We start from the raw sequence: 23549 nt of genomic DNA on the forward strand, positions 1-23549 counted from the left end.
CTGTGTTCGATACCATCATCCACAGAGGCAACAGAGCACCTCATTCATTGGAGATAAGGTCTTTTTACGCAGCAGCTAGCTCCATCTTCTCCACTGGCGAAGGTAACAATTAGTCGCGATCACTGAATAACAAACAGCATTCCCAGGCTTCCGCCTACGCTCCGTCAAAGGCACATTTGCTGCAAAAAGGGCGGCCTAATGACAGTTACCGGCGCCTATGGCGTCACAGGACGGCGTTTCCAGCCACGGGTTCCTATCCTCGATTTGTTCCTCAAGACACCCTCTACAACCGCTCGAAGTTCGTTGTAAAGTTTCTGGGACACCCTGTATATGTACATATGCGTTGCTGTGATAGCTGAGTATCTGTCTTTGTTTTGTTTCACTCGATGTTTGAAAATGTACTGTAAAACGAGGACAGAATCTCGACAATCGCAGTAGCCAGAAGACATATATTCGTTGCGTTCTCAGCAATATCCCGCCGTAAAATATTTACGAAATGTCTCTGAAATTAAATGTGAAACGATACACAAAGTGGCTGTAAGTCTAACTTGAGGTGCTGGGTGTGCGTGTGTTTGACAGGCGGAGAGCGAGATGGCTGCTCTGAACAGGAAGCTGCAGCTTATTGAGGAGGACCTCGAGAGGTCTGAGGAGCGACTCGCCACCGCCTCCACCAAGCTGGCCGAGGCATCAGAGGCCGCTGAGGAGTCCAAGCGGTGAGTGGCCAACACTCTGGAGACTGTCGGCGGACTGCGTTACACGAGTCACTAACGTCCTCACATATGGCTACGTTTATTGTAAATGGCGTTAATACGAAGCCTCTGCCACTAATATAGAATCACGCATCCGCCGATTCTGTGGATAATTTTGCGGTTGTTCAGGCTTGCTGGTCTACAGGTCTCTGTGTGTTTGAAGTAGTGGTTGAGGGTGGATGTAACAAATAAAATATTTGCAGATTTTTCTCCTCCACGTTTCATGCATGAAAATGTGAGATGCTCTGAACAATATCGCTGCATCAGTGTTGCCACCTTAAAATTCTTGTAACACCTGTCCAATTTACCATTATGACACCGCATCTATTTTGCGAAAACTTCATAAGTGCTTGGATGAAAAACGTATTCCACTTGTCTGTGGGCTATCGTGTTGTAGATTTACTGTGTAATTTCATTTACAGAGAGCTCAGTGACCAACGTGAGAACTTCTACAATCAAAGTGTCCGCCACCTGTAACACCTCGGTTCAGTTTACAGTGATAAAAGCTATAGAAAGAATAATTTAATATGAAGAATAGAATTTGTAGAGGAGAAAATAGTGTAGAATCAGATTTCGGTAACTGCAGATCAAAATTATAGTATATCAGCAAGTAGTTTAACGTCTAAGTACAGCAAAGCCACGAAAGCTCCGTCATGGAGAAGGCAGTGACGTTAAACTCTTGTGATGAAAAACCTATAAAAAGGGCTGATCGTCATTATTCCCGCCTTTTTTCCTTGATTGTTTCATTAAAGGGCGGGGAACCCATGTCAGGCAGCGAGACAATAATTAGATTGGACTTTATCGTGTTAAGATTCACGATAAACTGTTAGAATATTACGGAGATTAAAAGTGATGTAATGTAAGATCTCTGACTGTTGGTAGCAACGGAGTATTAAGGGGATCTTAGGACTTTAGTGCTAAACTGGAACTTTACGGACATATAGACGACAGAAACTCAAATTATCTGCTGATACGAGTGAATTCAGAGGTACCGGTATTCAGATATTAACGTGTGGACTTTTTGAAGTGTCGTGTGCCGTTAGTTGCGAGTCTGGACGTAGAGCGTGTGCATATCGGCATTTGCGGACTATTTACATTCCTCCAGCTTAGGAACCTTTTAAACAGACCATCATCCATCACCATCTTAATCCTTGAATATAGAGTGAAAGTGAAATACGAGAGTGTTGTGTTACCTAGTACTAATCAGTGAAGGTTTTACGGAACCAAAGCGATTCAGCAGTAACTCAGCACCATCTAACGGAAAGCGTAGGCATTAACTCACACGCTAACTGAAGTGAACGTTTATGTGTTTTAAGGACTGCTTAATATGAACTTTTGAGACTCTTTGACGTCCCCACTTCCTCCGAAAGGTGGCACAGGCTGTCTTAATCATAAAAGGGGAGAGTTTTAGCAGGGCAAATTACTAAATAAAAACGATATTTATAAGACTCGCAGTAATAGCAAAACAAAGGCCCGCACCTCATCGGAGAGTCGTCGCTGTCACGTCGGGAAGTAAAGCCGGAAAACCTACCGAGGATACGTATCTACGAGCAGACGTCGAAGTGGAGTACCTAAAAAGGGAACCACAAGAGAGTTGGGGATGCTTCACACCTTATCCAACCTTGGCTAAAATATGTCACTTTGAATGGCGGATGTGTACAGGACTGACATCACCAAATTTCGTAGTTGCAAATTCATTTTTCGAGGGGATAATTACAACTTTATGACTACACCTATACCTCATGTAGGGGTAGTTTATTTCTAGAATATGTTACCCAACACTTTGATAAAGTTACACGCTCAGTTCACTTCGTTAACAGCACGAAAAAAGTAATGAAACGGGGAAAGTTCATGAAACGCGGAAGCTGCTCGGTCGTTGGAACACTGTTGGCAAGGCAAAATTGACAATTCCTGGCTGAGAGAGGCGGTATTTTTGGCTCCATGCATTTCACTGGTTATCTAGTCCCTCCGGGCTGCGAAAGTGACGCTATATCCGGAGTGCAAAATAGAAGAGCGCCGGGGAAATCGGTTCACGCGACGAAATTATCTGCGACGAGAGAGAACGGATTGAAAGAGCCACTCACAGTGCCATGGTGTTCTATTAAAGCGCTGCCCACAGCTGATAGAGAAGTGCACGGCTGTCCAGAGCAGTACGTCGTAAAACGCAACGAGCGCGAAATTCTGCGTCAAATATCGGTGAATACTATATGGTGTTATCTCGGAGGGCATAAAAATTATGCCCAATAATAATACGTTTGTTTTAGAATTTCAAACTCAGTTTTTGTCGCAATTTAAAGTTTATTTGCAGTTACGTTGTTATTTATATTGTCACGTCGTAAACACAATCAAGGCAGAATTGCAAATCAGGGTCATTAATGAAGTACAAAACTTAGCACCCAAAGAAGATTTGCGGGGAACACCAACGTACGACCCGAACAGAACTGAACTGAACTCCGAGACGACGAAAGATTTATAAAAGCGTCGAATCTGTATCACTAAACGACTAAGCCTGTTCACGGTTGATCGTTCATGATCTCAGCAGCAGATTGCCTATCTAACGAATACCAAGGGCAACAAAAATATAGTTTTCAGTAATTCATAAGATTACTGGCGGAATTTAAAACTAGTCTTCATCCTCTCATTAAGAAACTTAATCTTATTTTAAAGGTTTAACACATTTAGACAAATAATTAAGTTGGAACTGTGTAAATGTTTTGAAGCAGCGGAAATCACGCTGAGTGTATTTATCCAACATTTGAGAATGAGAGCATTAGCGACTTAACAACAAACTTTACATACAGTGTGTTTCAAAACTACTGCCATAAACTTTGGCTCGTTGTAGAAGGTGTCTTGAGCAACCCGTATCTGGTAACGTCATCCAACGACTCTGCAGACTGAAATTATAGGCTCCGGCGCCTGTATATGTACACTGTGTGATCGAAAGTATCAGGACACCTGGCTGAAAAAGACTTACAAGTCCGTGACGCCCTCCATGGGTAATGCTGGAATTCAATACGATGTTGGCCCACCCTTGATGACAGCTTCGATTCTCGCAGGCGTACGTTCAATCAGCTGCTGGAAGGTTTTTTGGGAAATGGCAACCCATTCTTCACGGAGTGCTGTACTGAGGAGAGGTATAGATGTCGGTCGGTGAGGCCTGGCACGAAGTTGGAATTCCAAAACATCCGAAAGGTGTTCTATAGGATTCATGTCAGGACTCTGTGAAGGATGTCATTGTCTTGTAACCACTCTGCCACAGGCCATGCATTACGAACAGGTGCTCGATCGTATTGATAGATGAAATCGCCTTCCCCGAATCGCTCTTCAACAGTGGGAAGCAAGAAGGTGCTTAAAACATCAATGTAGGCCTGTGCTGTGGTAATGCAACAAGGGGTGCAAGTCGCCTCCATCAAAAACACGACCACACCATAACACCACCCTCCGAATTTTACTGTTGGCACTACACCCGCTGGCAGATGACGTTCACCAGGCATTCGTCATACCGACACCCTGCCATCGTATTGCAACATTGTGTACCGTGATTAGTCAGTCCACACAACGTTTTTCCACTGTTCAACAATCCGATGTTTACGTTCTTTACACCATTTCGCATTTACTGGCGTGATGTGTGGCTTACGAGCAGCCGCTCGACCATGAAATCCAAGTTTTCTCACCTCCCGCCTAACTGTCATAGTACTTGCAGTGGACGCTGATGGAGTTTGGAATTCCTGTATAATGGTCTGGATAGATGTTTGCCTATTACACATTACAACCCTCTTCAACTGTCAGTCATCAGACGAGGTCGGCCTCTACCCTTTTGTGCTGTTCGTATCCCTTCACGTTTAGCTTAGGAATGTGGAAATCTGGCGTACAGATGTATGACACCAGTGACACCCAGTCACCTGACCGCGTTCGAAGTTCGTGAGTTCCGCGGAGCACCCCATTCTGCTCTCTCACGATGTCTAATGACTACTGAGATCGTTGGTGTGGAGTACCTGGCTGTAGGTGGCAGCACATTGCACCTAATATGAAAAACGTATGTTCTTGGTGATATCCGGATATTTTTGATCACATAGCGTGTGTATATACAGCGTTATTCCGTGATGATCTGACAAACTTTCAGGGATGATGGAGAACGATAAATGCACCAATTGGAGTTATGGACCCTCGTCCGGAAACGAATGAGTCGAAAGCTATAAGCGAAAATTGTTCTGTAATACGTGTACGGGTACTGCTGCTCCTAAGGTTCTGGGATAAGCAACTCTCAGAAGTGGCAGTATGGACCAAAACAAGAAAAAAAGTCCAGTAAACATGGACTCTAAAAGGCATACGTTAAAAGCTATGAGCACTTGTTCAGTAGAGGAGATGTGTTTCACAGTAGCAAAGACGAACAAGTACTCTTAGTTCCTCAGGTATGCATTGTCCAGCCAGTGTTTCCTGAACTTTTTTTTCTTGTTTTGGTCCACGCTATCACCTCCGGAATGCCTACGCAGCAGTCTTAGCAAAAACAACACATATCGCACTAGCAGAGGTATCAGAACGATTTTCGCTTATATCTTTCGACTTGTTCGTTTCGGACAGCGGTCCCTTAACTCAAATTTGCTCTCATCTGGACATAGACTGCTGGACGCACATCTACTTAACTCTAGAAAAATCCGCACATATTCATGTCGAGATTCTTTTGGTTTTCTAGTTTCAGCCTTCCTTTCTCGTTAGCTACGTGACATGAAACACTTCACTCCTCCTGGCAACAATTTCAGATGGGTGTTGCACAAACTGTGGACGACTTTGTACAGTTGGCATCTATTATCAGACCAGCAATGAAGTGTTTCATGTCATTCAGATAACTAGAAAACCAAAAGAAATCGACCTGAGGATGAGCCTATTTTATAAAATTTAGTAGCTAAGCGTTCCTGCGTAACCATGATCAGAGCCGATAACAAAGTATTACATCTTCTGACGATGTTACTTTACAGCTGTCGTTTCCAACTTTACACCAAACAAACACATTTTTCTTTCCATAAATTTTCCTCTTTTTCTTGTTCTGTCTGTCAGTGGTTTGTCTGCAGATATTGCTCGATACTGCATGTTCTCTAAGCTAGAATGGCCCGGTGACAAAAAAAAGCTTCAAATTCTGCATGACCTCCGGCTGAATCGGCTCAAAAATGTTCAAATATGTGTGTGTTTCTAAGGGACCAAATTGCTCAGGTCATCGGTCCCTAGACTTATACACTACTTAAACTAACTTATGGTAAGAACAACACACACACCCTTGCCCGAGGGAGGACTCGAGAGGGAGGACTCGGGAGGGGCCGCGCAGTCCATGACATGGCGCCTCAAACAGCGCAGCCACTCCGCGCGGCAGAATCGGCTACAATAACCTGTATCATCTGTGCAGTTCCTGCACATAGAGCGTCAACAAAAAGCTCTATACACATTTAGACTTCCAATTATCTATCGTTGATGAGAGCACTAGCTCCGTGAATTGTAACTGCCTTCAGACTCCAATATTTGGGAATTCTGCGCTGACAATACGGATTAGAAATTGCTTTTCAAAATGTAGGAGTCTGAAGCGAGTTACATTTTAAGTAGCTGGTACATTTAACAATCAACCGATTAACTGAGGTCGGAATGTTTTTAGAGGTGCTAAGTTTCGCCTCTTTGTCGGCTGATGCTGTATGCGGAGGAAGTCCATGGTGACAGCGCTATTGTTATTCGTTAGCTATAATAATAATCTTCACTATCTCTGACACTGAAATATGAAGTTTTGTTTAATTTACCTGTTTATACTGCCTCATGTGCTATCATATTTGAGGCAAGTCCGTGGAATCACCAAGAATACTCGTAACCTAGAAAAGAGCGATCAAGCAAATCTGCGGTGTCGTTTCGTGAAATTCGTGTAGGCAAATAGTCTTGGAATTGTAACTCTGGCAGTCCATCATAGGATCTATTTTTGATAATACTAACTTCTTTAGAAGAAACAGCAACATTCATTCGGTGAACACTTGACGGAAAACCGATTTTCCCTATAACACAGTATCATGGATTGTACAAGGAGGTGTGCATTTGTTCAGCAGGTTTCACTTTTAATAGGCTTCCAGCAGAACTGAAAAAGAGACTCTTCAAATATAACAAGAGGTTGAAAGATTTCCTACTTGTACACTCCTTCTTTCCCTTATTTGCTTTGTAATGTGTTATTTATTCGTATACTGTCACAAAATATGTTTATCGTCCTTTATTAATTCTTTAGTTTCTTCTGTTTATAATTTTTCTAAACAGCATTGAGTAACTTGTTCCCTACCCAAGTAGCTGTGTTTAGTAAGTTCCTACCTTACCTCATAACGACACTAATTGAAGAGTGGAAATGGAGAACGTTCTAAGTGCCAAATTTGGTATTTGTCAGGTGAATGAAAAAAAATCTATATCTGTATGTACATAACTGATTTGCACCAAAACAAACTGAGAAGGTATTATGAAACCACATTATTATGCTGCTCACTGCATCACTGCAAAAGATAATGAGACAAATTAGAAAATAAATACTTTATTAAGAACGTTCTAAGTGCCATACCACGAAAGTATCTGGTTCTAACTGCCAGAAAGAAATTTTTTACAAATTTATTCTTGCAAAAAGAAAAGGGAACAGCATTCATCTATTGTTAATACAGGTATTTATTTACATAAATAGCTTTGTTACTGGTTCCGACCTGACTTTCTTCAGACTGCTATTCCGGTTTATATTACGTTTGTTGCTGTTTACATAAATTGCTGGCTGTTTTTTCCTGACCACTAATGTAAACAACAACAAATTAATATAAACGTGAGCAGCCATCTTAAGCTGAATCTCTCGATTCGAAACTGTTAACGGGGTTATTTGTGTAAATAACTAGCATCATTGTCAGTGGGTGTTTGCTGTTTCCTTCTTTGGAGCAATCGTATTCCTTATATAACGACGGTCTCAAAACTGTCAGTTTTCGACAAAACGGAAGGAAGTGTTCTTCCAAACGCCATAAATAGTGACATATTACGTTTTATCTAAGTTAACACAAGTACAGAAACACAGCATTAAGTTTTCAACTGGTAGAACTATTATTAACAAACTCCAGCTTATATTGGAACTTCAGAGGGAAGTACAGCATGGCACAAACACCATGCGCCATCTACTAACGTATATGTGAGAGACTTTCTTCCTGGTGTGGCGCCAGGTTGAAGTCTAGGGACATGTAAAAAGATGCTGAGAACACAATAGCACTGCAAACTTGTTTTGTGAAAAAATGGCTCTTAGAACGTTTTACATTGAGCTCTTCAATTAACAACGTAGAGAAAAGTGTGATGATATGTGCTAAGTGTGCGGTGCACTGTGTCCACAGAATGTGCAAAGTGCTGGAGAACCGCAGCTTGCAGGACGAGGAGCGCATGGACCAGCTGACCAACCAGCTGAAGGAGGCCCGACTGCTCGCTGAGGACGCCGACGGAAAGTCCGACGAGGTGCGTCAGACGAGTGCCACACCGAGGCCCCTCTCACGTTGCGCACCCAACAGCGTACCAATGGAGGGGTTGGCGCAAGGAAGTGCCAGTTCTTGATTTCGCAATGACTGGTCTGATCACATTACCTGCGGTGTTTTCAAGTGCCCAAGTGCTGGTAGCAAGTAGTTCTATTTGTACTCCACAGGGTGCGCCATTTACCTTCAACACCCAAATTACTTCTTGCCCGGAACCAAAATAAGAAGCATAACAAGCAAATGTTATTCAGCTACCAGAGGACATAAACCAGCATGATTACTTTTCTTACATACACTACTGGCCATTAAAATTGATACACCAGGAAGAAATACACATGATAAACGGGTATTCATTGGAAAAATATATTATACTAGAACTGACATGTGATTACATTTCCACGCAATTTGGGTGCATAGATCCTGAGAAATAAGTACCCAGAACAACCACCTCTGGTCGTAATAACGGCCTTGATACGCCTGGGCACAGAGTCAAACAGAGCTTGGATGGCATGTCAGGTAGAGCTGCCCATGCAGCTTTAACACGATACCACAGTTCATCAAGAGTACTGACTTGCGTATTGTGACGAGCCAGTTGCTCGGCCACCATTGACCTGACGTTTTCAATTGGTGAGTGTTCTGGAGAATCTGCTGGCCAGGGCAGCAGTCGAAGATTTTCTGTATCCAGAAAGGCCCGTACAGGACCTGCAAATGGGGTCGTGCATTATCCTGCTGAAATGTAGGGTTTCGCAGGGATCGAATGAAGGGTAGAGCCACGGGTCGTAACACATTTGAAATATAACGTCCACCGTTCAAAGTGCCGTCAATGCGAACAAGAGGTGACCGAGACGTGTAATCAATGGCACCCCATACCATCACGCCGGGTGATAGCCAATATGGCGATGTCGAATACACGCTTCCAATGTGTGTTCACCGCGATGTCGCCAAACACGGATGCGACCATCATGATGCAGTAAACAGAACCTGGATTCATCCGGAAAATGAAGTTTTGCCATTCATTAACCCAGGTTCGTCGTTGAGTACACCATCGCAGGCGTTCCTGTCAGTGATGTAGCCATGGTCTCCGAGCTGATAGTCCATGCTGCTGCAAACGTCGTCGAACTGTTCGTGCAGATGGTTGTTGTCTTGCAAACGTCCCCATCTGTTGACTCAGGGATCGAGACGTGGCTGCACGACCTGTTACAGCCGTGCGGATAAGATGCCTGTCATCTCGACTGCTAGTGATACGAGGCCGTTGGGATCCAGCACGGCGTTCCGTATTACCGTCCTGAACCCACCGATTCCGTATTCTGCTAACAGTAATTGGATCTCGATCAACGCGAGCAGCAATGTCACGATACGATAGGTTACAATCCGATCTTTATCAAAGTCGGAAACGTGATGGTACGCATTTTTCCTCCTTATACGAGGCATCACAACAACGGTTCACCTTGCAACGGCGGTCAACCGCTGTTTGTGAAAGAGAAATCGGTTGGAAACTTTCCTCATGTTAGCACGTTGTAGGTGTCGCCACCGGTGCCAACCTTGTGTGAATGCTCTGAAAAGCTAATCATTTGAATATCACAGCATCTTCTTCCTGTCGGTTAAATTTCGCGTCAGTAGCACGTCATCTTCGTGGTGTAGGAATTTTAATGGCCAGTAGTGTATTTGCTCATTACGAAGATACGATCAGCAGGAAATTTTCTTATATAGTATCCTATACCTTTTGTTTGATAGTCCATTACCTCTCCTTAAGGTACGTTCTGAAACGTGTCACTATTCACGTAAACATGACTCTATTAATAATTTAACACAAAATTGACTCTTCGACCCTCCCGTACTAGCGCTAAGTGCAATTACTTGTGGTAGCTTAATTCGTGCACTTGCTAGAGTTACAGTAACTAAACGGAAACATAAGGAAAACGCACGCAGGTAATTCCACCGCCAACCGTCTTCAGATGAATGGACAGTGGTGAGCTGAAACGTTATCACCACGTGCTTAACAGCTTGTTTGTCCGGGTTTGGAACTAAATACATCACTGATCTCCGTATAAGAGTTACAATTTGTTGATAGATTTGTAGAGGTATGTGACATTAAATGTCAACGACAGGTCATATAATTCTCGTAAATAGTGAGCAGCTGATTTGTAATCACAGTGTGGGTACTCGATATAGTCATCCAGATGGGTTCCATGGGATTTACATCAGGCGCATTTGGTGGCCGAAACATCAACATGAGTTCATTATAATGTTACTGAAACCACTGTAGCACGGTTATGGCCCCGAGACACTAACAAGTATACTTCTGAAAGATGATATCTCCATAGGAGAAAACGTCAAGCGTGAGGGGGTGCAGGTGATTCGCAGCTGTCGACGTGTCTCATGCAAGCGCAGGAGACTGTCTCCCTTAGCATAATATTGCTCCCACCAGTCTGTTCCCGTGGCGTGCTGCACGTTTCGAGCCGTCGTTAACCTCGATGACGACGTCTGCGGAGACGACCATCGACCTAGTGGAGCAAAAATGTGATTCACTCGAAGAGCCGACATGTTTCCATTGATCGACGGTCGAACTCCTATGGTCCAGCGCCGACTACATTCGTAATCGATAATGCTGTTGGGTCAAAATGTGAACACGCAAGGGCGGTCTGCTACGGAGATCCATGTTCAACAACGTACCCTAAAGGATATTCTCCGAAACATTTGCGTATGCGCCAGCATTGTGCTCCTGCAGCAGAGATGCCACAAGTCACCAACTGTCCTACTTTGCAGACAAGGCTCCGAACCCTACGTTCTGTGAAGCGTAGTGAACGTCCAACCATTTAGCGCCTATTGGTAGTTTTATTGTCCTTCTACCTCCCTCTGTAAATGCTCACGACAGTAACACTGAACATTCGAGCAGCTTCACCGCTTTCGAGATGCGCGTTCACAGACTCAGCGTGATAATAACCTGATCTTTGTCAAAGTCGCTTATCTCAACGGGTTTCCCCATTTGCATCCCACATCTTCGCTAGGGTGATCCCCACCTCCGTGTCTGCTCCGCTTACATGCTTTTATTACTGCGTAAGAAGCCCGCAACACCACCTGGCGGCATCCAACTTCGCGGTGGGCAGAGGTCAAAATGTTTTGGATGTCAGTGTATGAATGTGTACAGCGATCTACCGTTGGTGTGGATGTTGAGTGGGGACCTTGTCCCCATCTTGTAAATGAGAACATTATTGCAGTTACTGTTCTGCTAACTTATGTTCTCCTTAAAGTAGCAGCATTTCCATCTTGAGGGCACTGATAACCTTACCGTTTAGCGCCCTCACCCGCAAACCATCACCATCATTTCCACCTTCACTCTGTTGGTGTACATTGGCCTGACACAATCCTTCAAACTGTCTTCCCCAGCAAGAGAGCGACTTGCATTAGCCCGGCTACCAGGAAGGCGTGCTTGTTACATTTTTAACAACTTAATGTGTACTGAAATGGTAAAGTGTCACACGCGTCAGAACAAGTCTTGACGAAACGGAATGGATAACTGAAAAAAAAGTTCTTTATAAAAAAAATACGTACTGCTGTTCATATCGTTGTGGCGAACAAAGTTGCAAGAAAGGTAATGATGCTGGTTACTGCCCACTGATAGTTAAACATTTGATTGATACATCTTTTAGTCTGTTCCGAACAAAAAGTTAATTGCGGTGATGAAGATAAATGAGCTGCCTGGATAAACAGTTTGTCATACTGTTTTATGTTCTTGTCTTAGAGTTTAACCAACACATCACAAGCAATAGCCCAAAGTGACGCTCGTGTGGGTTAGCACTTCCTTCCGCAGCACTTTCAGCTATACTTCGTTCAATAACTCTGAGATAGCTAATGTAAATTTTATTTTTAGTGCTTTATGTGGCATTCGCAACTAATTTCAAATGTTTTCTTACTCGCAAAAAATTACCCCAAGGCTCTTCAAAACTTTTCAACACTAACTGTGTTAATGATACCATTGTTGTTCTGATGAAAATAACCTGGTAGAATATTACAACTCTATTCGAAAAAGTTGAATTCCTATATTCTCTTGGAAAAAATGAACATTTTATGGCCCAAATTGGAATGTGTTGTCCAGTTTTCTTATGTGCAAATATATCTCAGTCAGGCCGATGACTGCCAATACCAACCTTTAGATTTTAAATTTCATTAACGTGCTGCGGAAAAGCGAGGTGTTTACTTTGTTGTAGACATTTATATGATCTGCCTACAGAGCTTGTCATCATTAGCTGAATGACTGGTCAGTATTGAGAAGCTTTCCACTGTTTTCTCCCTACATGCTAAGTGCAATGTTTCGCGTTCTGAGTAGAACACTATAACGCCACTGAAACTTTCCCGGAAGCACAAGACAGTGAAAAACTAACTGATTCCTATACTTAATGGAATCCGAACCTCACCGTTAAGATTTCGGAGGTCAGTCACAGATATTTTGTCATAAAGGAGGAGTGATCGCCTGTTGTTTGCTACAGAGTAATAACGGAGTTATGAACTATACGGTTTTTTTATTTCAATTACGTTTATTTCTGAGAAAACACCTTCCAATCAGAGAAAAAACCTGTAATATGCTTTCACTCTGATCCAGAAGGATCCGGGTTCTCGGAGGCGCCCAGGTACAGATGCAAAAGCACTCTGATGAGGTTGTAGCCGTTGCAAGGGCAGTTCAGCATAGCATCGTTGCGCCGCTGTCGTATTGCATTCATTGGACCCAAACACAAGATGCAGATCAGCAGACCTACCTATATCGGTGGGTATCACTGTTGACGTACAACTAACACTGCCGAAAAACAGACAAACCCGAGACAGGACCGAATAGTGCTAAATGCAAACGTGAGAGCGAAGAATAAATGCAGGCATTAATGTTGTCAGCAGTAAGTACTGTGAGTGAACGGGATGAGACAATTTTCGAACAAGATACACAGCACGTACGTCGACGCTGCACTGTTGCGCATATTTTTAGTGAAGAACATATGTGAAATTAAATGCTGGGCAAAAATGAAACGAAATGTAATTGCTAAGCAATGATCTACCAGAGATCAAGGTTCCCCTGAATAGTCTCCGAGATTTTTTCGATGTATTTGTTACTCATCCTGGACATGAGTACTGTAGTTTCATTTCACGAGAAACGTTGATTATTAGCCACTGTAACTTGGTTTTGACATATTTTCTGCCGGCGAGGTGGTACGCTCAGTTCGGTTAATTCTTCTTTCCCATTTTTTTTCTTGAACTGATATTTTTAAAATCAATCACGAAAATAACTTGACCCCATATTTTCGTTTTACGTTCTTACTTGACACTATATTATCTACAACTCTAATTCGTGCAATTAAAGAAGTCCAAAACTTCAGTCTATTTCTCAGAAAAAAGAAAAATGAAGGTCATGTTTGATTCATACGAATTGCGATAGCATAATTAGAAGTAAAAAGATGACTCCCGAGAGTCTAAATAATGAACATAGTGCTATTAAGATATATTCGAGTGACAGGTGCTGTAGGGGTGCCAAAATGCGGGTAAATAGGTTATGAATACCATTAGGTAGGTAAAAATAGCTGTTCCTTATTAGCAATGACGTCAAAGAGGTGAATGCAAACGTAAACCTTCCCATGACTGCTAAACATCGTAACTGACGCTAATATCAAACTAAAAGATTCCTAAAACTGGTTTGGCACATCGTATCATCGTATACACCCTGTTTTCTACTGTTTTTTTGCATCCTACAACCCTTTACCTGAATGAGATTTTCACTGTGCAGTAGATTGTGCGCTGATATGAAACTTCCTGGCAGTTTAAAACTGTGTGCTGGACTGAGACTCGAACTCGGGAGCTTTGCCTTTCGCGAGCACGACTCACGCACCGTCCCCACAACTTTACTTCTGCCAGTACCTCGTCTCCTACCTTCCAAACTTTACAGAAGCTCTCCTGCAAACCCTGCAGAACTAGCACTCTTGAAAGAATGGAGCACTTACCCTCGAAAGTGCCTAGTTCGAGTCTCGGTCTGCTACACAGTTTTAAGCTGCCAGGAAGTTTCAATCATTTACCTCTTTGTTCTTTCAGTTTGATTTTTATGTGTCAAGGTGTTTATATTTTTCCTGAGTTTTGTTAATATTTCTTGCCTCGGTATAGAGCGTCATTAGTGTAACTGGTGTTCTCAGGTGTCACGCAAGCTGGCCTTCGTTGAAGACGAGCTGGAAGTGGCTGAGGACCGAGTCAAGTCCGGAGATGCGTAAGTTCTGAACCTGACACGTTGAGACTTAACGCTCAAGTACTGGCTAATACTTTGATTTTCATTGTCATTAGTCCGCTCCAGGAAACAACACACATCAGGAACAAATAATATAAACTCAACAATAAATGAAAACGAATAATACAAATGAAATCAATATTATTGTGAATCTTATATGTCACAGGCTTATTGAAATGATTATGAAATAGATATTAGAACACATTCACATTTTTAAGATACCAAGAAAGCCATGATGTCATGCTTTATTTCTTTTACTTGAACTGTCCTATTTCATGTAGTTCATCTTTTGAGAATATTCCATTAGCGGAGTCTTATCAGATAAGGTTCAGCAATTGCCATTGTAGCTCATAAGTTTTTGTGTGACGTTCGGCATAAGCCAGTTAACTTTTACAATATTTCACTCATTACTCTGAACTAGCACGAATTTAATGATATTAAATTAATATATTTGAATTATCATCTGCTACAGTCCCTACCAATGTTGACACTTAACCCCTCTGTAGGTAGTTACTTTTTGCTACTGTTTTATAGAGCTGACAATCTCAGCCGTAATTTTCTGCCAGCGTCGACATTGGCGTTTATGTAAAATATTTTATCTCGAGTGATAGTTCTAGTGCAATGGTATCTGGAATTTGCTTTCACGACGCGTGTTATTCACGTTTATCACTCTTAATTTTCTACATCTTCACTCTTTTCGCTCTGCTGTGGGATGTTTTCAAATGTTAGTTAAATGTTTTAGTCTCCCACGACATTTCATGAACATGCTAATTCAAAGATCAGCGAATCACTCCTTGTATCTGGGAAACGATTCAACGTATATATCAGCACAATAAGTTTACGTGCTTGCCTATAATTTTGTAATACACATTTTGATATCTATAGCAGTGTAACTTTACTTTTGACACAAAGAAATTCGTTTCATTTAGTACTTTATAAGGCTTGTAATTAAGTTATTCCATACTGAGAGTTCTTGGTCCTTTTACGGAACAGTAACTTCTTTCTAATGTCGCCTGCAATGACTGTAGAAACAGTTACACCTACGTCCTTCTTTTTTGACGTGTACACTGATTTTTGCACTGTCCCAATAGGTCGACGGTGACTGTTACTTCTTTCTCTATTTAGAATTAATGAGAGGATCAGTTTCAAATTCTCCTCCAGTTAAAAAAAAGAGGTTACGAGGTTATAATAGGTTCGGTAATTACTGTTTCCTTCAGCTAGGTAGTCGATTCATCTTTTGCATTAATAAGTGCTTTGTTAGTTCAACATTGGTTAACTGAAATGTCATAAAGAATAATGGGGCCAGGAATGTGAACCAACAAAATAACCCAACTAAATCTGTCTCTGCATACTACCTGTTTCACATCTGTGGTTAGAAGGTGATTCTCCTCAAGTTATCACCTAAAGAAAAATAATACATTGTCTACGGAGGAGCAATACTAATTGACAACAAAACTGTATCTCATGTGATTATTTAGAGCACTTGCGGTGTTAGGAACAAGCTACAATGCCAGTTTTTATACGTCCTTAAGCACAGTACGAATCAGTAGCTGTAAACATCTGTTTAAATTAATAAATCAATGTGGCACTTTAACTATTTTCGAGAATACTTTTAATTTGGACATTTACTCCTTTTCAGCAAGATCATGGAGCTTGAGGAAGAGTTGAAGGTCGTCGGTAACAGCTTGAAATCTCTGGAAGTATCAGAGGAGAAGGTAGGTGTCCAACAATGTAGCAATGTTCTTATCGATGTTACGCGACAGCCAGACATTTGTTCTGCAGAATGCTTTGGAAAAAAAAGAGAGCTCACAGTTCCTGTTTCCCTTTCAGGCCAACCAGCGAGTAGAGGAGTACAAGAAGCAGATCAAGACCCTGACTGTCAAGCTAAAAGAGGTACGTCAAAAGACTCACGGCCACTGATCTTTAGAGTTATGAATTGGTCTCGCTCATGAACGAGCGAACTCTCAGCACATAAATTTTTTAATCTCATGCTCTGAGATCGTGCACCGATATTTATGATATTTAATTATATACATCGCCTATGACTATCTGTTAAGTCAGGAAGGAAAGAAATTGCAGGGATCTAGCTCCTATATATGACACATCCAAATTCTTTTGGAAAACAATGATATAGTTTTCGATTTTTCCTGTTCTTGTAATTTTTTGCTTACATTACTGTTTCTCTTGTCAGTATAATTTACTTATTGATATGGTTAACATGTCCTAATGACTATTCGCTCTCCTAGTACGATGTTTATAATTGATTCCATGACTTCATTTTTGGCCTGTTCTTTAACATCTGGTCATTTAGTCATTCAGCAACCATTAGTTTCTAACGTCTTCCTACTGCACAACGTTTTCTAATTCCTCCTGATTCCTTTTCAAATCTTTGCCATGCTTCACATCCAGATAGTGTTGTGGCCCAAATATACAGTTTCAAACCGTTTTCTGAGTTTTCTGCTACCGTTGACACAAGCAGATTTCTTTTGGAGAAGAACTAAAGAGTCCTGTCATTTTGCTTGGTGATGCTTCCCTAGTTTCGTGTTTACTAGTTACTTTTAGCGTAGTTTCTGCACCTCACACTTGTGTGTATGTTGTTCAGTTTAAGCCTATTTTTATTTTTAATTTACCAAGAAAGTGTTTGCCGTGTGTGCGAATTTTTTCTCCTCTCGCGCTTCTGTGACACACACATGGAATAACAATAGTGATTTACGGGAACATGTGATACATCCTACCTCTTCCATTTCTCTCTACGTAGTAATCCAATCCGAAACATATGGACGAGAGACGTAAAACTGTTAGTACTCTTATTAACGCATTATCTTTAACGAATTTTCTTGAGGTTCTGGTGATGATGCTATTATGTGAATCTGTTGGTTAACCCCCTGTTTTATGGAATTTTCCAGTTCCTCGAATGCCCCCCCCCCCCTCCCCCCCCCCCCACACACTAGAGATGTTAGTAACCACACAGATGTTTCATCATCATTTGTTGCCCACAGTCTGCATACATACGTATTTTACCGCTACGCTTGTTAAGTAATTCTTTACATATATTGGCTCTCCACCTTTTTCGGTCTTCTGGTATTCATTTTGTCACTACATAACTGTTTTGCACTTTCGCCTTACCTACCAACTAGTATATTTTCTTCCTTATTTTTGTCCCTTTCATTATCCTCTTTAAAGCTGTCACTTCCTTTATCTCTTTAAAACAAATGTAATATTTGTCTGTTTTCAGCAACACATCTTAAAATTTCCACAATCTTATATCTTTCTGTCCTATTTATTCTCGTCAATACCCATATTTTGAAGGCCTCGAATCTCTCATCTTCCTTCCTCAATGTCCAAGTATATGTGCCGTTAAAACTACACTCCCGCGCAAAAACTTTTATGCTTTTCCTCTGTTGTCTGCTTAGTTTTCCTCATAGTGGCTTCCTGCTGTTGAAGCCATTGTAATTCTGCTTTTAAATTCTCGGATGTATGTCATATCCTCCTCTGTTAAGGTGTATAAGTATTTGAAATTTTTACTTGTTCATTTGGGTTCTGTTCTGATGTTAAGGTCGTCATATTTTCTTCTTTTTTCACGCTCTTATTCTTGGTGTTTGTTTTGCTGTCCCATATACGTAGCATGTTGCACTCAGGTCTGCTACATTTTATTTATTGTGATTTCATCTTCAGAGAATTTCAGTGAATTTTATACATTCTGTCATTTTCTCACCGAAAGTATACCCTTATTCTTTTAGAAAGATTGCCTTAAAATTCCTCCAAATATTTAGTGAACTTGGTGGGAGAAATACGGAATCCTAGTCTTATCCCTCTGCCTACTAGACTTTCATTTGTTATCTCTTCTACAATTTATGCCTTGACTTTCTGCTCGATGTGTAGGTTCATGATTAGGCTGCTCTCTCTCCAACTTATTTTTTTTTCTCTTAAAATTTTTAGGCTATTGTCCCAGTGTATTCTATTAAACGCTTTTTCCTAGTGGGTATAGACAGGTAAACGAATCGTCTGTGTTTTTTCTCTCTCTCCTGTTGATGTTAATAATGGTGTTTCGTCTCTCAATTCTCTTCTGAAACGATGTTGTTGTTATCTACTTTGCTGTCTATTTTTGCGTACAATCTCCTTTTCAGTACGCTCAGAAACACACTGCATGTAGTATTATGCTGATGGTCCTGAATTTTTCACATTTATTTTGTTTTTATTTTTCTTTATGGGTACCGTTATCATCGTAACAGGTCTTTTGCCCACTCCCCATGTTCATACGATTCATTACAGAACAATGTAACCTCTTTTATTCCGTTACTTCCTAGACTCTTAAATAACTATGCTGGCAGTTCTCTTAAATACTTATGTTGGGAGTTCGTCAGCTCATTTCATTAGAAGCCCTTCTCGCTTCATCTTCCATTAAATGATACCCTTTTTTATCTTCATGAATTGGTTGTTCATCTTAAATAAATATTCAACATTATCTATGTTTTGCCTCATATAGTTCTTCTATGAACTCTTAACATCCGTTCAACAAGTCTTTTTGATTACGAACTAGAATCCTGTTCCTATACCAATTATCATTCCACTTTTATTTGTCTTGTTTCCTCCAAACGCTATCTTTTTAACTTGCCTATACCTCAATTTGTACTTACCTTGATCCTTCAGCTACTCTATTTACTCACATTTTCCTCTCATCCATTTCTCTTCTACTTCCCCTGTCTCTCTTCCTAGGTCATCATTTAGTCTTCTATACATTTTTCTCCTTTCATCTTGTGCTATATTTTACCATTTCCTTCTCTCCTCTGTCTTCGTCAGTTCATATAGCTAACATCTATGATTTCAATCAAACTTATGCTGTGTGAATGCCTTGGTCACAAACGAAAATAGCAGAAGTGGGAGGTCTAGGTGGCCGAGAAAAAATAGCATTTTTGGTGCTGGTAGGACGAGGCATGAGCCATTTATGTTAGATAAGTTTTCAGGTGGTGGTTGGTGCAGTGGCAAATGTACAGAATAATAATCCGAGATTGTTGGAGAGGAATCCCTGTCCGCAAACTTTGTAAAATTTGTTTTCATTCTCTGTTTTTAGGTCACTTACAATGAAAATAAACGGAAATGATGCTCATTATATTATATTTATTAAAAGTTTCATAAAAGGCATGAAAAGGAAAGGCAAAGGAAGATTTTGGATTCCAAATAAATTTTCAGGAGCTTTGCATATAAGTTTATATACCTTTATTATTTTGCAGTTGATCTTTTACACGTGCTGGGATAATATTCATCCTAAAAGCAGCGGAAGCAGTAATTTTCTCTGCATTTTGCACACGATATAAAAGCCGCATTTTTACAATAACATGGTTGTTTTAAAATTTCTATAGAAAAAAGAACTTTGTTTACATTCGTAAAAGGTTCTCTCTCAACACACAGCAAACTACGCTTAATGCATCACTTCGACAAATGTTTACGAGGATAACTGGCGATGTGCGGTGGAATGTGTTTTGATGCAGTCTTCTCGGGATTTCTAGGAAATTTATTTTAAATTCAAAATTTGCTTCGCCTTTGCTTTTCATGCCTTTCATGAAATTGACACACAGACAACACGGATTTAGAAAAACATCGTTCTTGAGAAACACAACTTGCCCTTTACTCATACGAAGTGTTGACTGCTATTGACAAGGGATTTCAAAATGGTACCGTATTTCTAGATTTCCAAAAGTCTATTAAAACTGTACCACACAAGGAGTTTGTAGTGAAATTGCGTACTTATGGAGTATTGTCTCAGTTATGTGACTGGATTTGCGATTTCCTGTCGGAGAAGTCACAGTTCTAAGTAATTGACGGAAAGTCATGGAGTAAAACACAACTGTTTTCTGGCGTTCCCCAAGGTAGTGTAATAGGCACTTTGCTGTTCCTTATCTATGTAAATTATGTGGGAGACAATCTGAGCAGCCGTCTTAGGTTGTTTGAAGATGACGCTGTCGTTTATCGACTAATAAAATCATCAGAAAATGAAAACAAATTGCAAAACGAGTTAGAAAAGATATCTGTATGGTGAGAAAATTGGCAGTTGACCCTAAATAACGAAAACTGTGAGGTCATCCACATGAATGCTAAAAGATATCCGTTAACCTTCGGTTACACTATAAATCAGTCAAATATAAAGGCCGTAAATTCAACTAAATACCTAGGAATTACAATTACGAACAACTTAAATTGGAAGGAACACATAGAAAATGTTGTCGGGAAGGCTAACCAAAGACTGCGTTTTATTGGCAGGACCCTTAGAAAATGTAATTCTACTAAAGAGACTGCCTACACTACCATTGTCCGTCCTCTTTAGAGTACTGCTGCGCGGGATGGGGTCCTTTACCAGAGAGGATTAACGAAGTACACCGAGAAAGTTCAAAGAAGGGCAGCACATTTTGTATTGTGGCGAAATACGGGAGAGAGTGTCACTGAAATGATACAGGATTTGTGATGGCCATCATTAAAACAAAGGCGTTTTTTCTTGCAGCGGAATCTTCTCGTGAACTTTCAATCACCAAATGCGTAAAATATATTTATTGGTGCCGAGTTACACAGGGAGAAACGATCACCTTAATAAAGTAAGGGAAATCGGAGCTCGCACCGAAAGATATTCATTTTTTCCACGCGCTGTACGAAATTGGAATAATAGAGAATTATTGTGAAGGTGGTTCGATGAACTCTCTACCTGGCGTTCAAACGTGATTTGCAGAGTGTCCCTGTAGACGTAGATGTAGATATTAATTGAAAAAATATATCAAGCATTATTTTGGTTTATTTGCAAAGAACTGTAAAAAATTATAAGAGAAAAAGGAAACAAAAGTTTTCGGATAGAGACTCGACCCACTACCCTCGGATTATCGTTCCGCACTCTTTCTGCTGCGCCAACAGCTGGTGGAAAACAACTCTAACATAAACACATTCCTATCAGGTCCATGCCAAAATTGCTATTCTTTTTTATGCTTCCCAATCTGTAGCTCTCGCTTCTGTCAATTTCATTTCTGGCCAACGCCCACCATCGATATGGACGAAATCGGTGACGACGAGTACTCGCCGTCCACTTGTAAGTAATGATCACAGAAGAAAAATATGATATTAGTTACGTGTATCATCTGTTTATTAAAATGGAAAGGCTGCTGTCGCTAAAATACTGTGTGTGTGTGTGTGTGTGTGTGTGCACGCGCGCATTGTTTCTAGCTTCATTCGCGGTGCGCTGCGAGCAAAGTGGGTGTCTGTAGTCAGTGGTATAAAGTGGTGCTGGTGTGCCTATGTTCCAGGCGGAGGCCAGAGCCGAGTTCGCCGAGAAGACGGTGAAGAAGCTGCAGAAGGAAGTGGACAGGCTGGAAGGTACACACAGCGCAGCTGCTCATTCCACACTCTGCTCCCTAGCGCCCTCTGCCGCTACGCCCCCAGTGGTAGCGACAGCTCCGGATCGCACAAGCCGAAATATGGCATTTTTAGGACTGGGTGACATGACTACCCTGAACAGATCCTTCCTTTTTTTGTGCATATTCGAGTTGTGAATCATGAGTTGCTTTTTACTGTAAAGTTAGCGAATATCAGCTGCCAACACGTTCTGTTTCTAATAACGGTTGGTAATTTCATATGTACGGATATAATGGAAAGCCAGAGTTGTAACAAATCGTATTCCATGAAATCGTACTCCTTATACATTTGTTATAAAGGACTAGAGAAGCTAAAGTCGAATCCTGAAACGAGTCACTACCACTGGGAACTGTGTAAAATATGTGATATCCATTGTACATAAACAATTCTCATCACTGCGGCTGGCTAATATGTATTTAGAATTTCTTATTTTCTCCAGTGAACTTGCAAGTGGATTCTGCAAGATACCCACCCCTGTGTCATAAAAACAGAGCCCTCCGTTTGGTCACCGTAGGGAGATATACGAGTTTGTTCCCGTAATGAAGAAGTTTCGCTGTATTTAAAAATGATTTCACTTAAGAGTTAGTGACTTTAAAACCAGAATGCAGGAAACTTGTCTACAGGTATTACGATCGTAGCTGTTCAGCAACAAACAGATTTCAGCCCTTTTTCTAAACTAATTCCTTAGAGTACCAGAGAACTGTAATTCTTGAATTCTGATGATTTTTAACGGTAACTACATCTGTTTTCCCTTGTAACATAAGTTGAATATTGCGTAATTACATCTGGCGCTACATTTTGAAAGCTGTCTCACCTAAAAACATCGACGTGATCGAGATAAAAAAGCTGATCGGATACAATATTAGTCGCTCCCTTTAATTAGCACAGTAGTCTTCTTGGGGCGCTGTAGATTGTGAAGATCTCACGGCAGACGGTCATGTCACCTTCTATTGCTAACATAAATGGCGGCGGTGAAGTGGTGTGTACGTGGCAGTCGACTGTACGGAATCAGGGCAGGAAGAAGGGTTGACGTGGATATATGACAGAAGGGCGAAAAGGATCCATCGCGTTTGGACGTTCCCATGACCAGAAAGTGAATTAAGTTTCAAAAATTGTAGGTGTATGGACACCGATTGTCCAATTTCTCCACAAGGAATGGTTTATCAAGTAACACAGTATCAGGACGATGGCTGTAATAAGACACCGTCAGAGAGAGTGACAGTGACCGGAGACACAAGTCACACTTTGCCACTGACATTGCTGTATTTAATGAATGGACATCGAGGCCAATCATTTGACAAGCGGAATTCTAGACGGTACTACTTGCTGCGAACATTTGGAGCCGGGTATAAGGGCCACTGACTGCAGTCGTACATGTTGCTGCACATCTTCAATGGATCAGAAAAACTGGACAGTACTCGTATTTGATTGGAGGCGTGTGGTACGCCATGATAGGTCTGAATATTGCCTCTTTTAAAGTGATACATGGCGTTGAGTGCATCGACGGCCGTAAAGTGTCAGAATGGTGATTGGTGGGCTGGAGGGCCTCGTGGAAACACAGTTGACAGTAAAGAAAGACTCCTCAAGACGTATCACAACTGAGCGAGCCAGAAAAGTCTCTTTGCTGTCTATGGCCTGCGCTGAAGTATG

General features: G+C 41.2%; 1 protein-coding gene across 2 annotated transcripts in view; it reads left to right on the plus strand.

Moving 5' to 3' along the window:
• The window catches only part of LOC126281202 (tropomyosin-1), a 98202-nt gene that overhangs the window by 37151 nt on the left and 37502 nt on the right, over positions 1-23549 (plus strand). For both annotated transcript variants that reach the window (XM_049979937.1, XM_049979938.1), the window contains exons 4-9: positions 580-713; positions 8120-8237; positions 14419-14489; positions 16147-16222; positions 16338-16400; positions 21791-21860. In XM_049979937.1, the coding sequence (XP_049835894.1) occupies positions 580-713; positions 8120-8237; positions 14419-14489; positions 16147-16222; positions 16338-16400; positions 21791-21860 (532 nt within the window). The remainder of the gene's footprint in view (positions 1-579; positions 714-8119; positions 8238-14418; positions 14490-16146; positions 16223-16337; positions 16401-21790; positions 21861-23549) is intronic.

The sequence above is a fragment of the Schistocerca gregaria genome, chromosome 7, assembly GCF_023897955.1.
Source record: "Schistocerca gregaria isolate iqSchGreg1 chromosome 7, iqSchGreg1.2, whole genome shotgun sequence".
Lineage (NCBI taxonomy): Eukaryota > Metazoa > Arthropoda > Insecta > Orthoptera > Acrididae > Schistocerca > Schistocerca gregaria.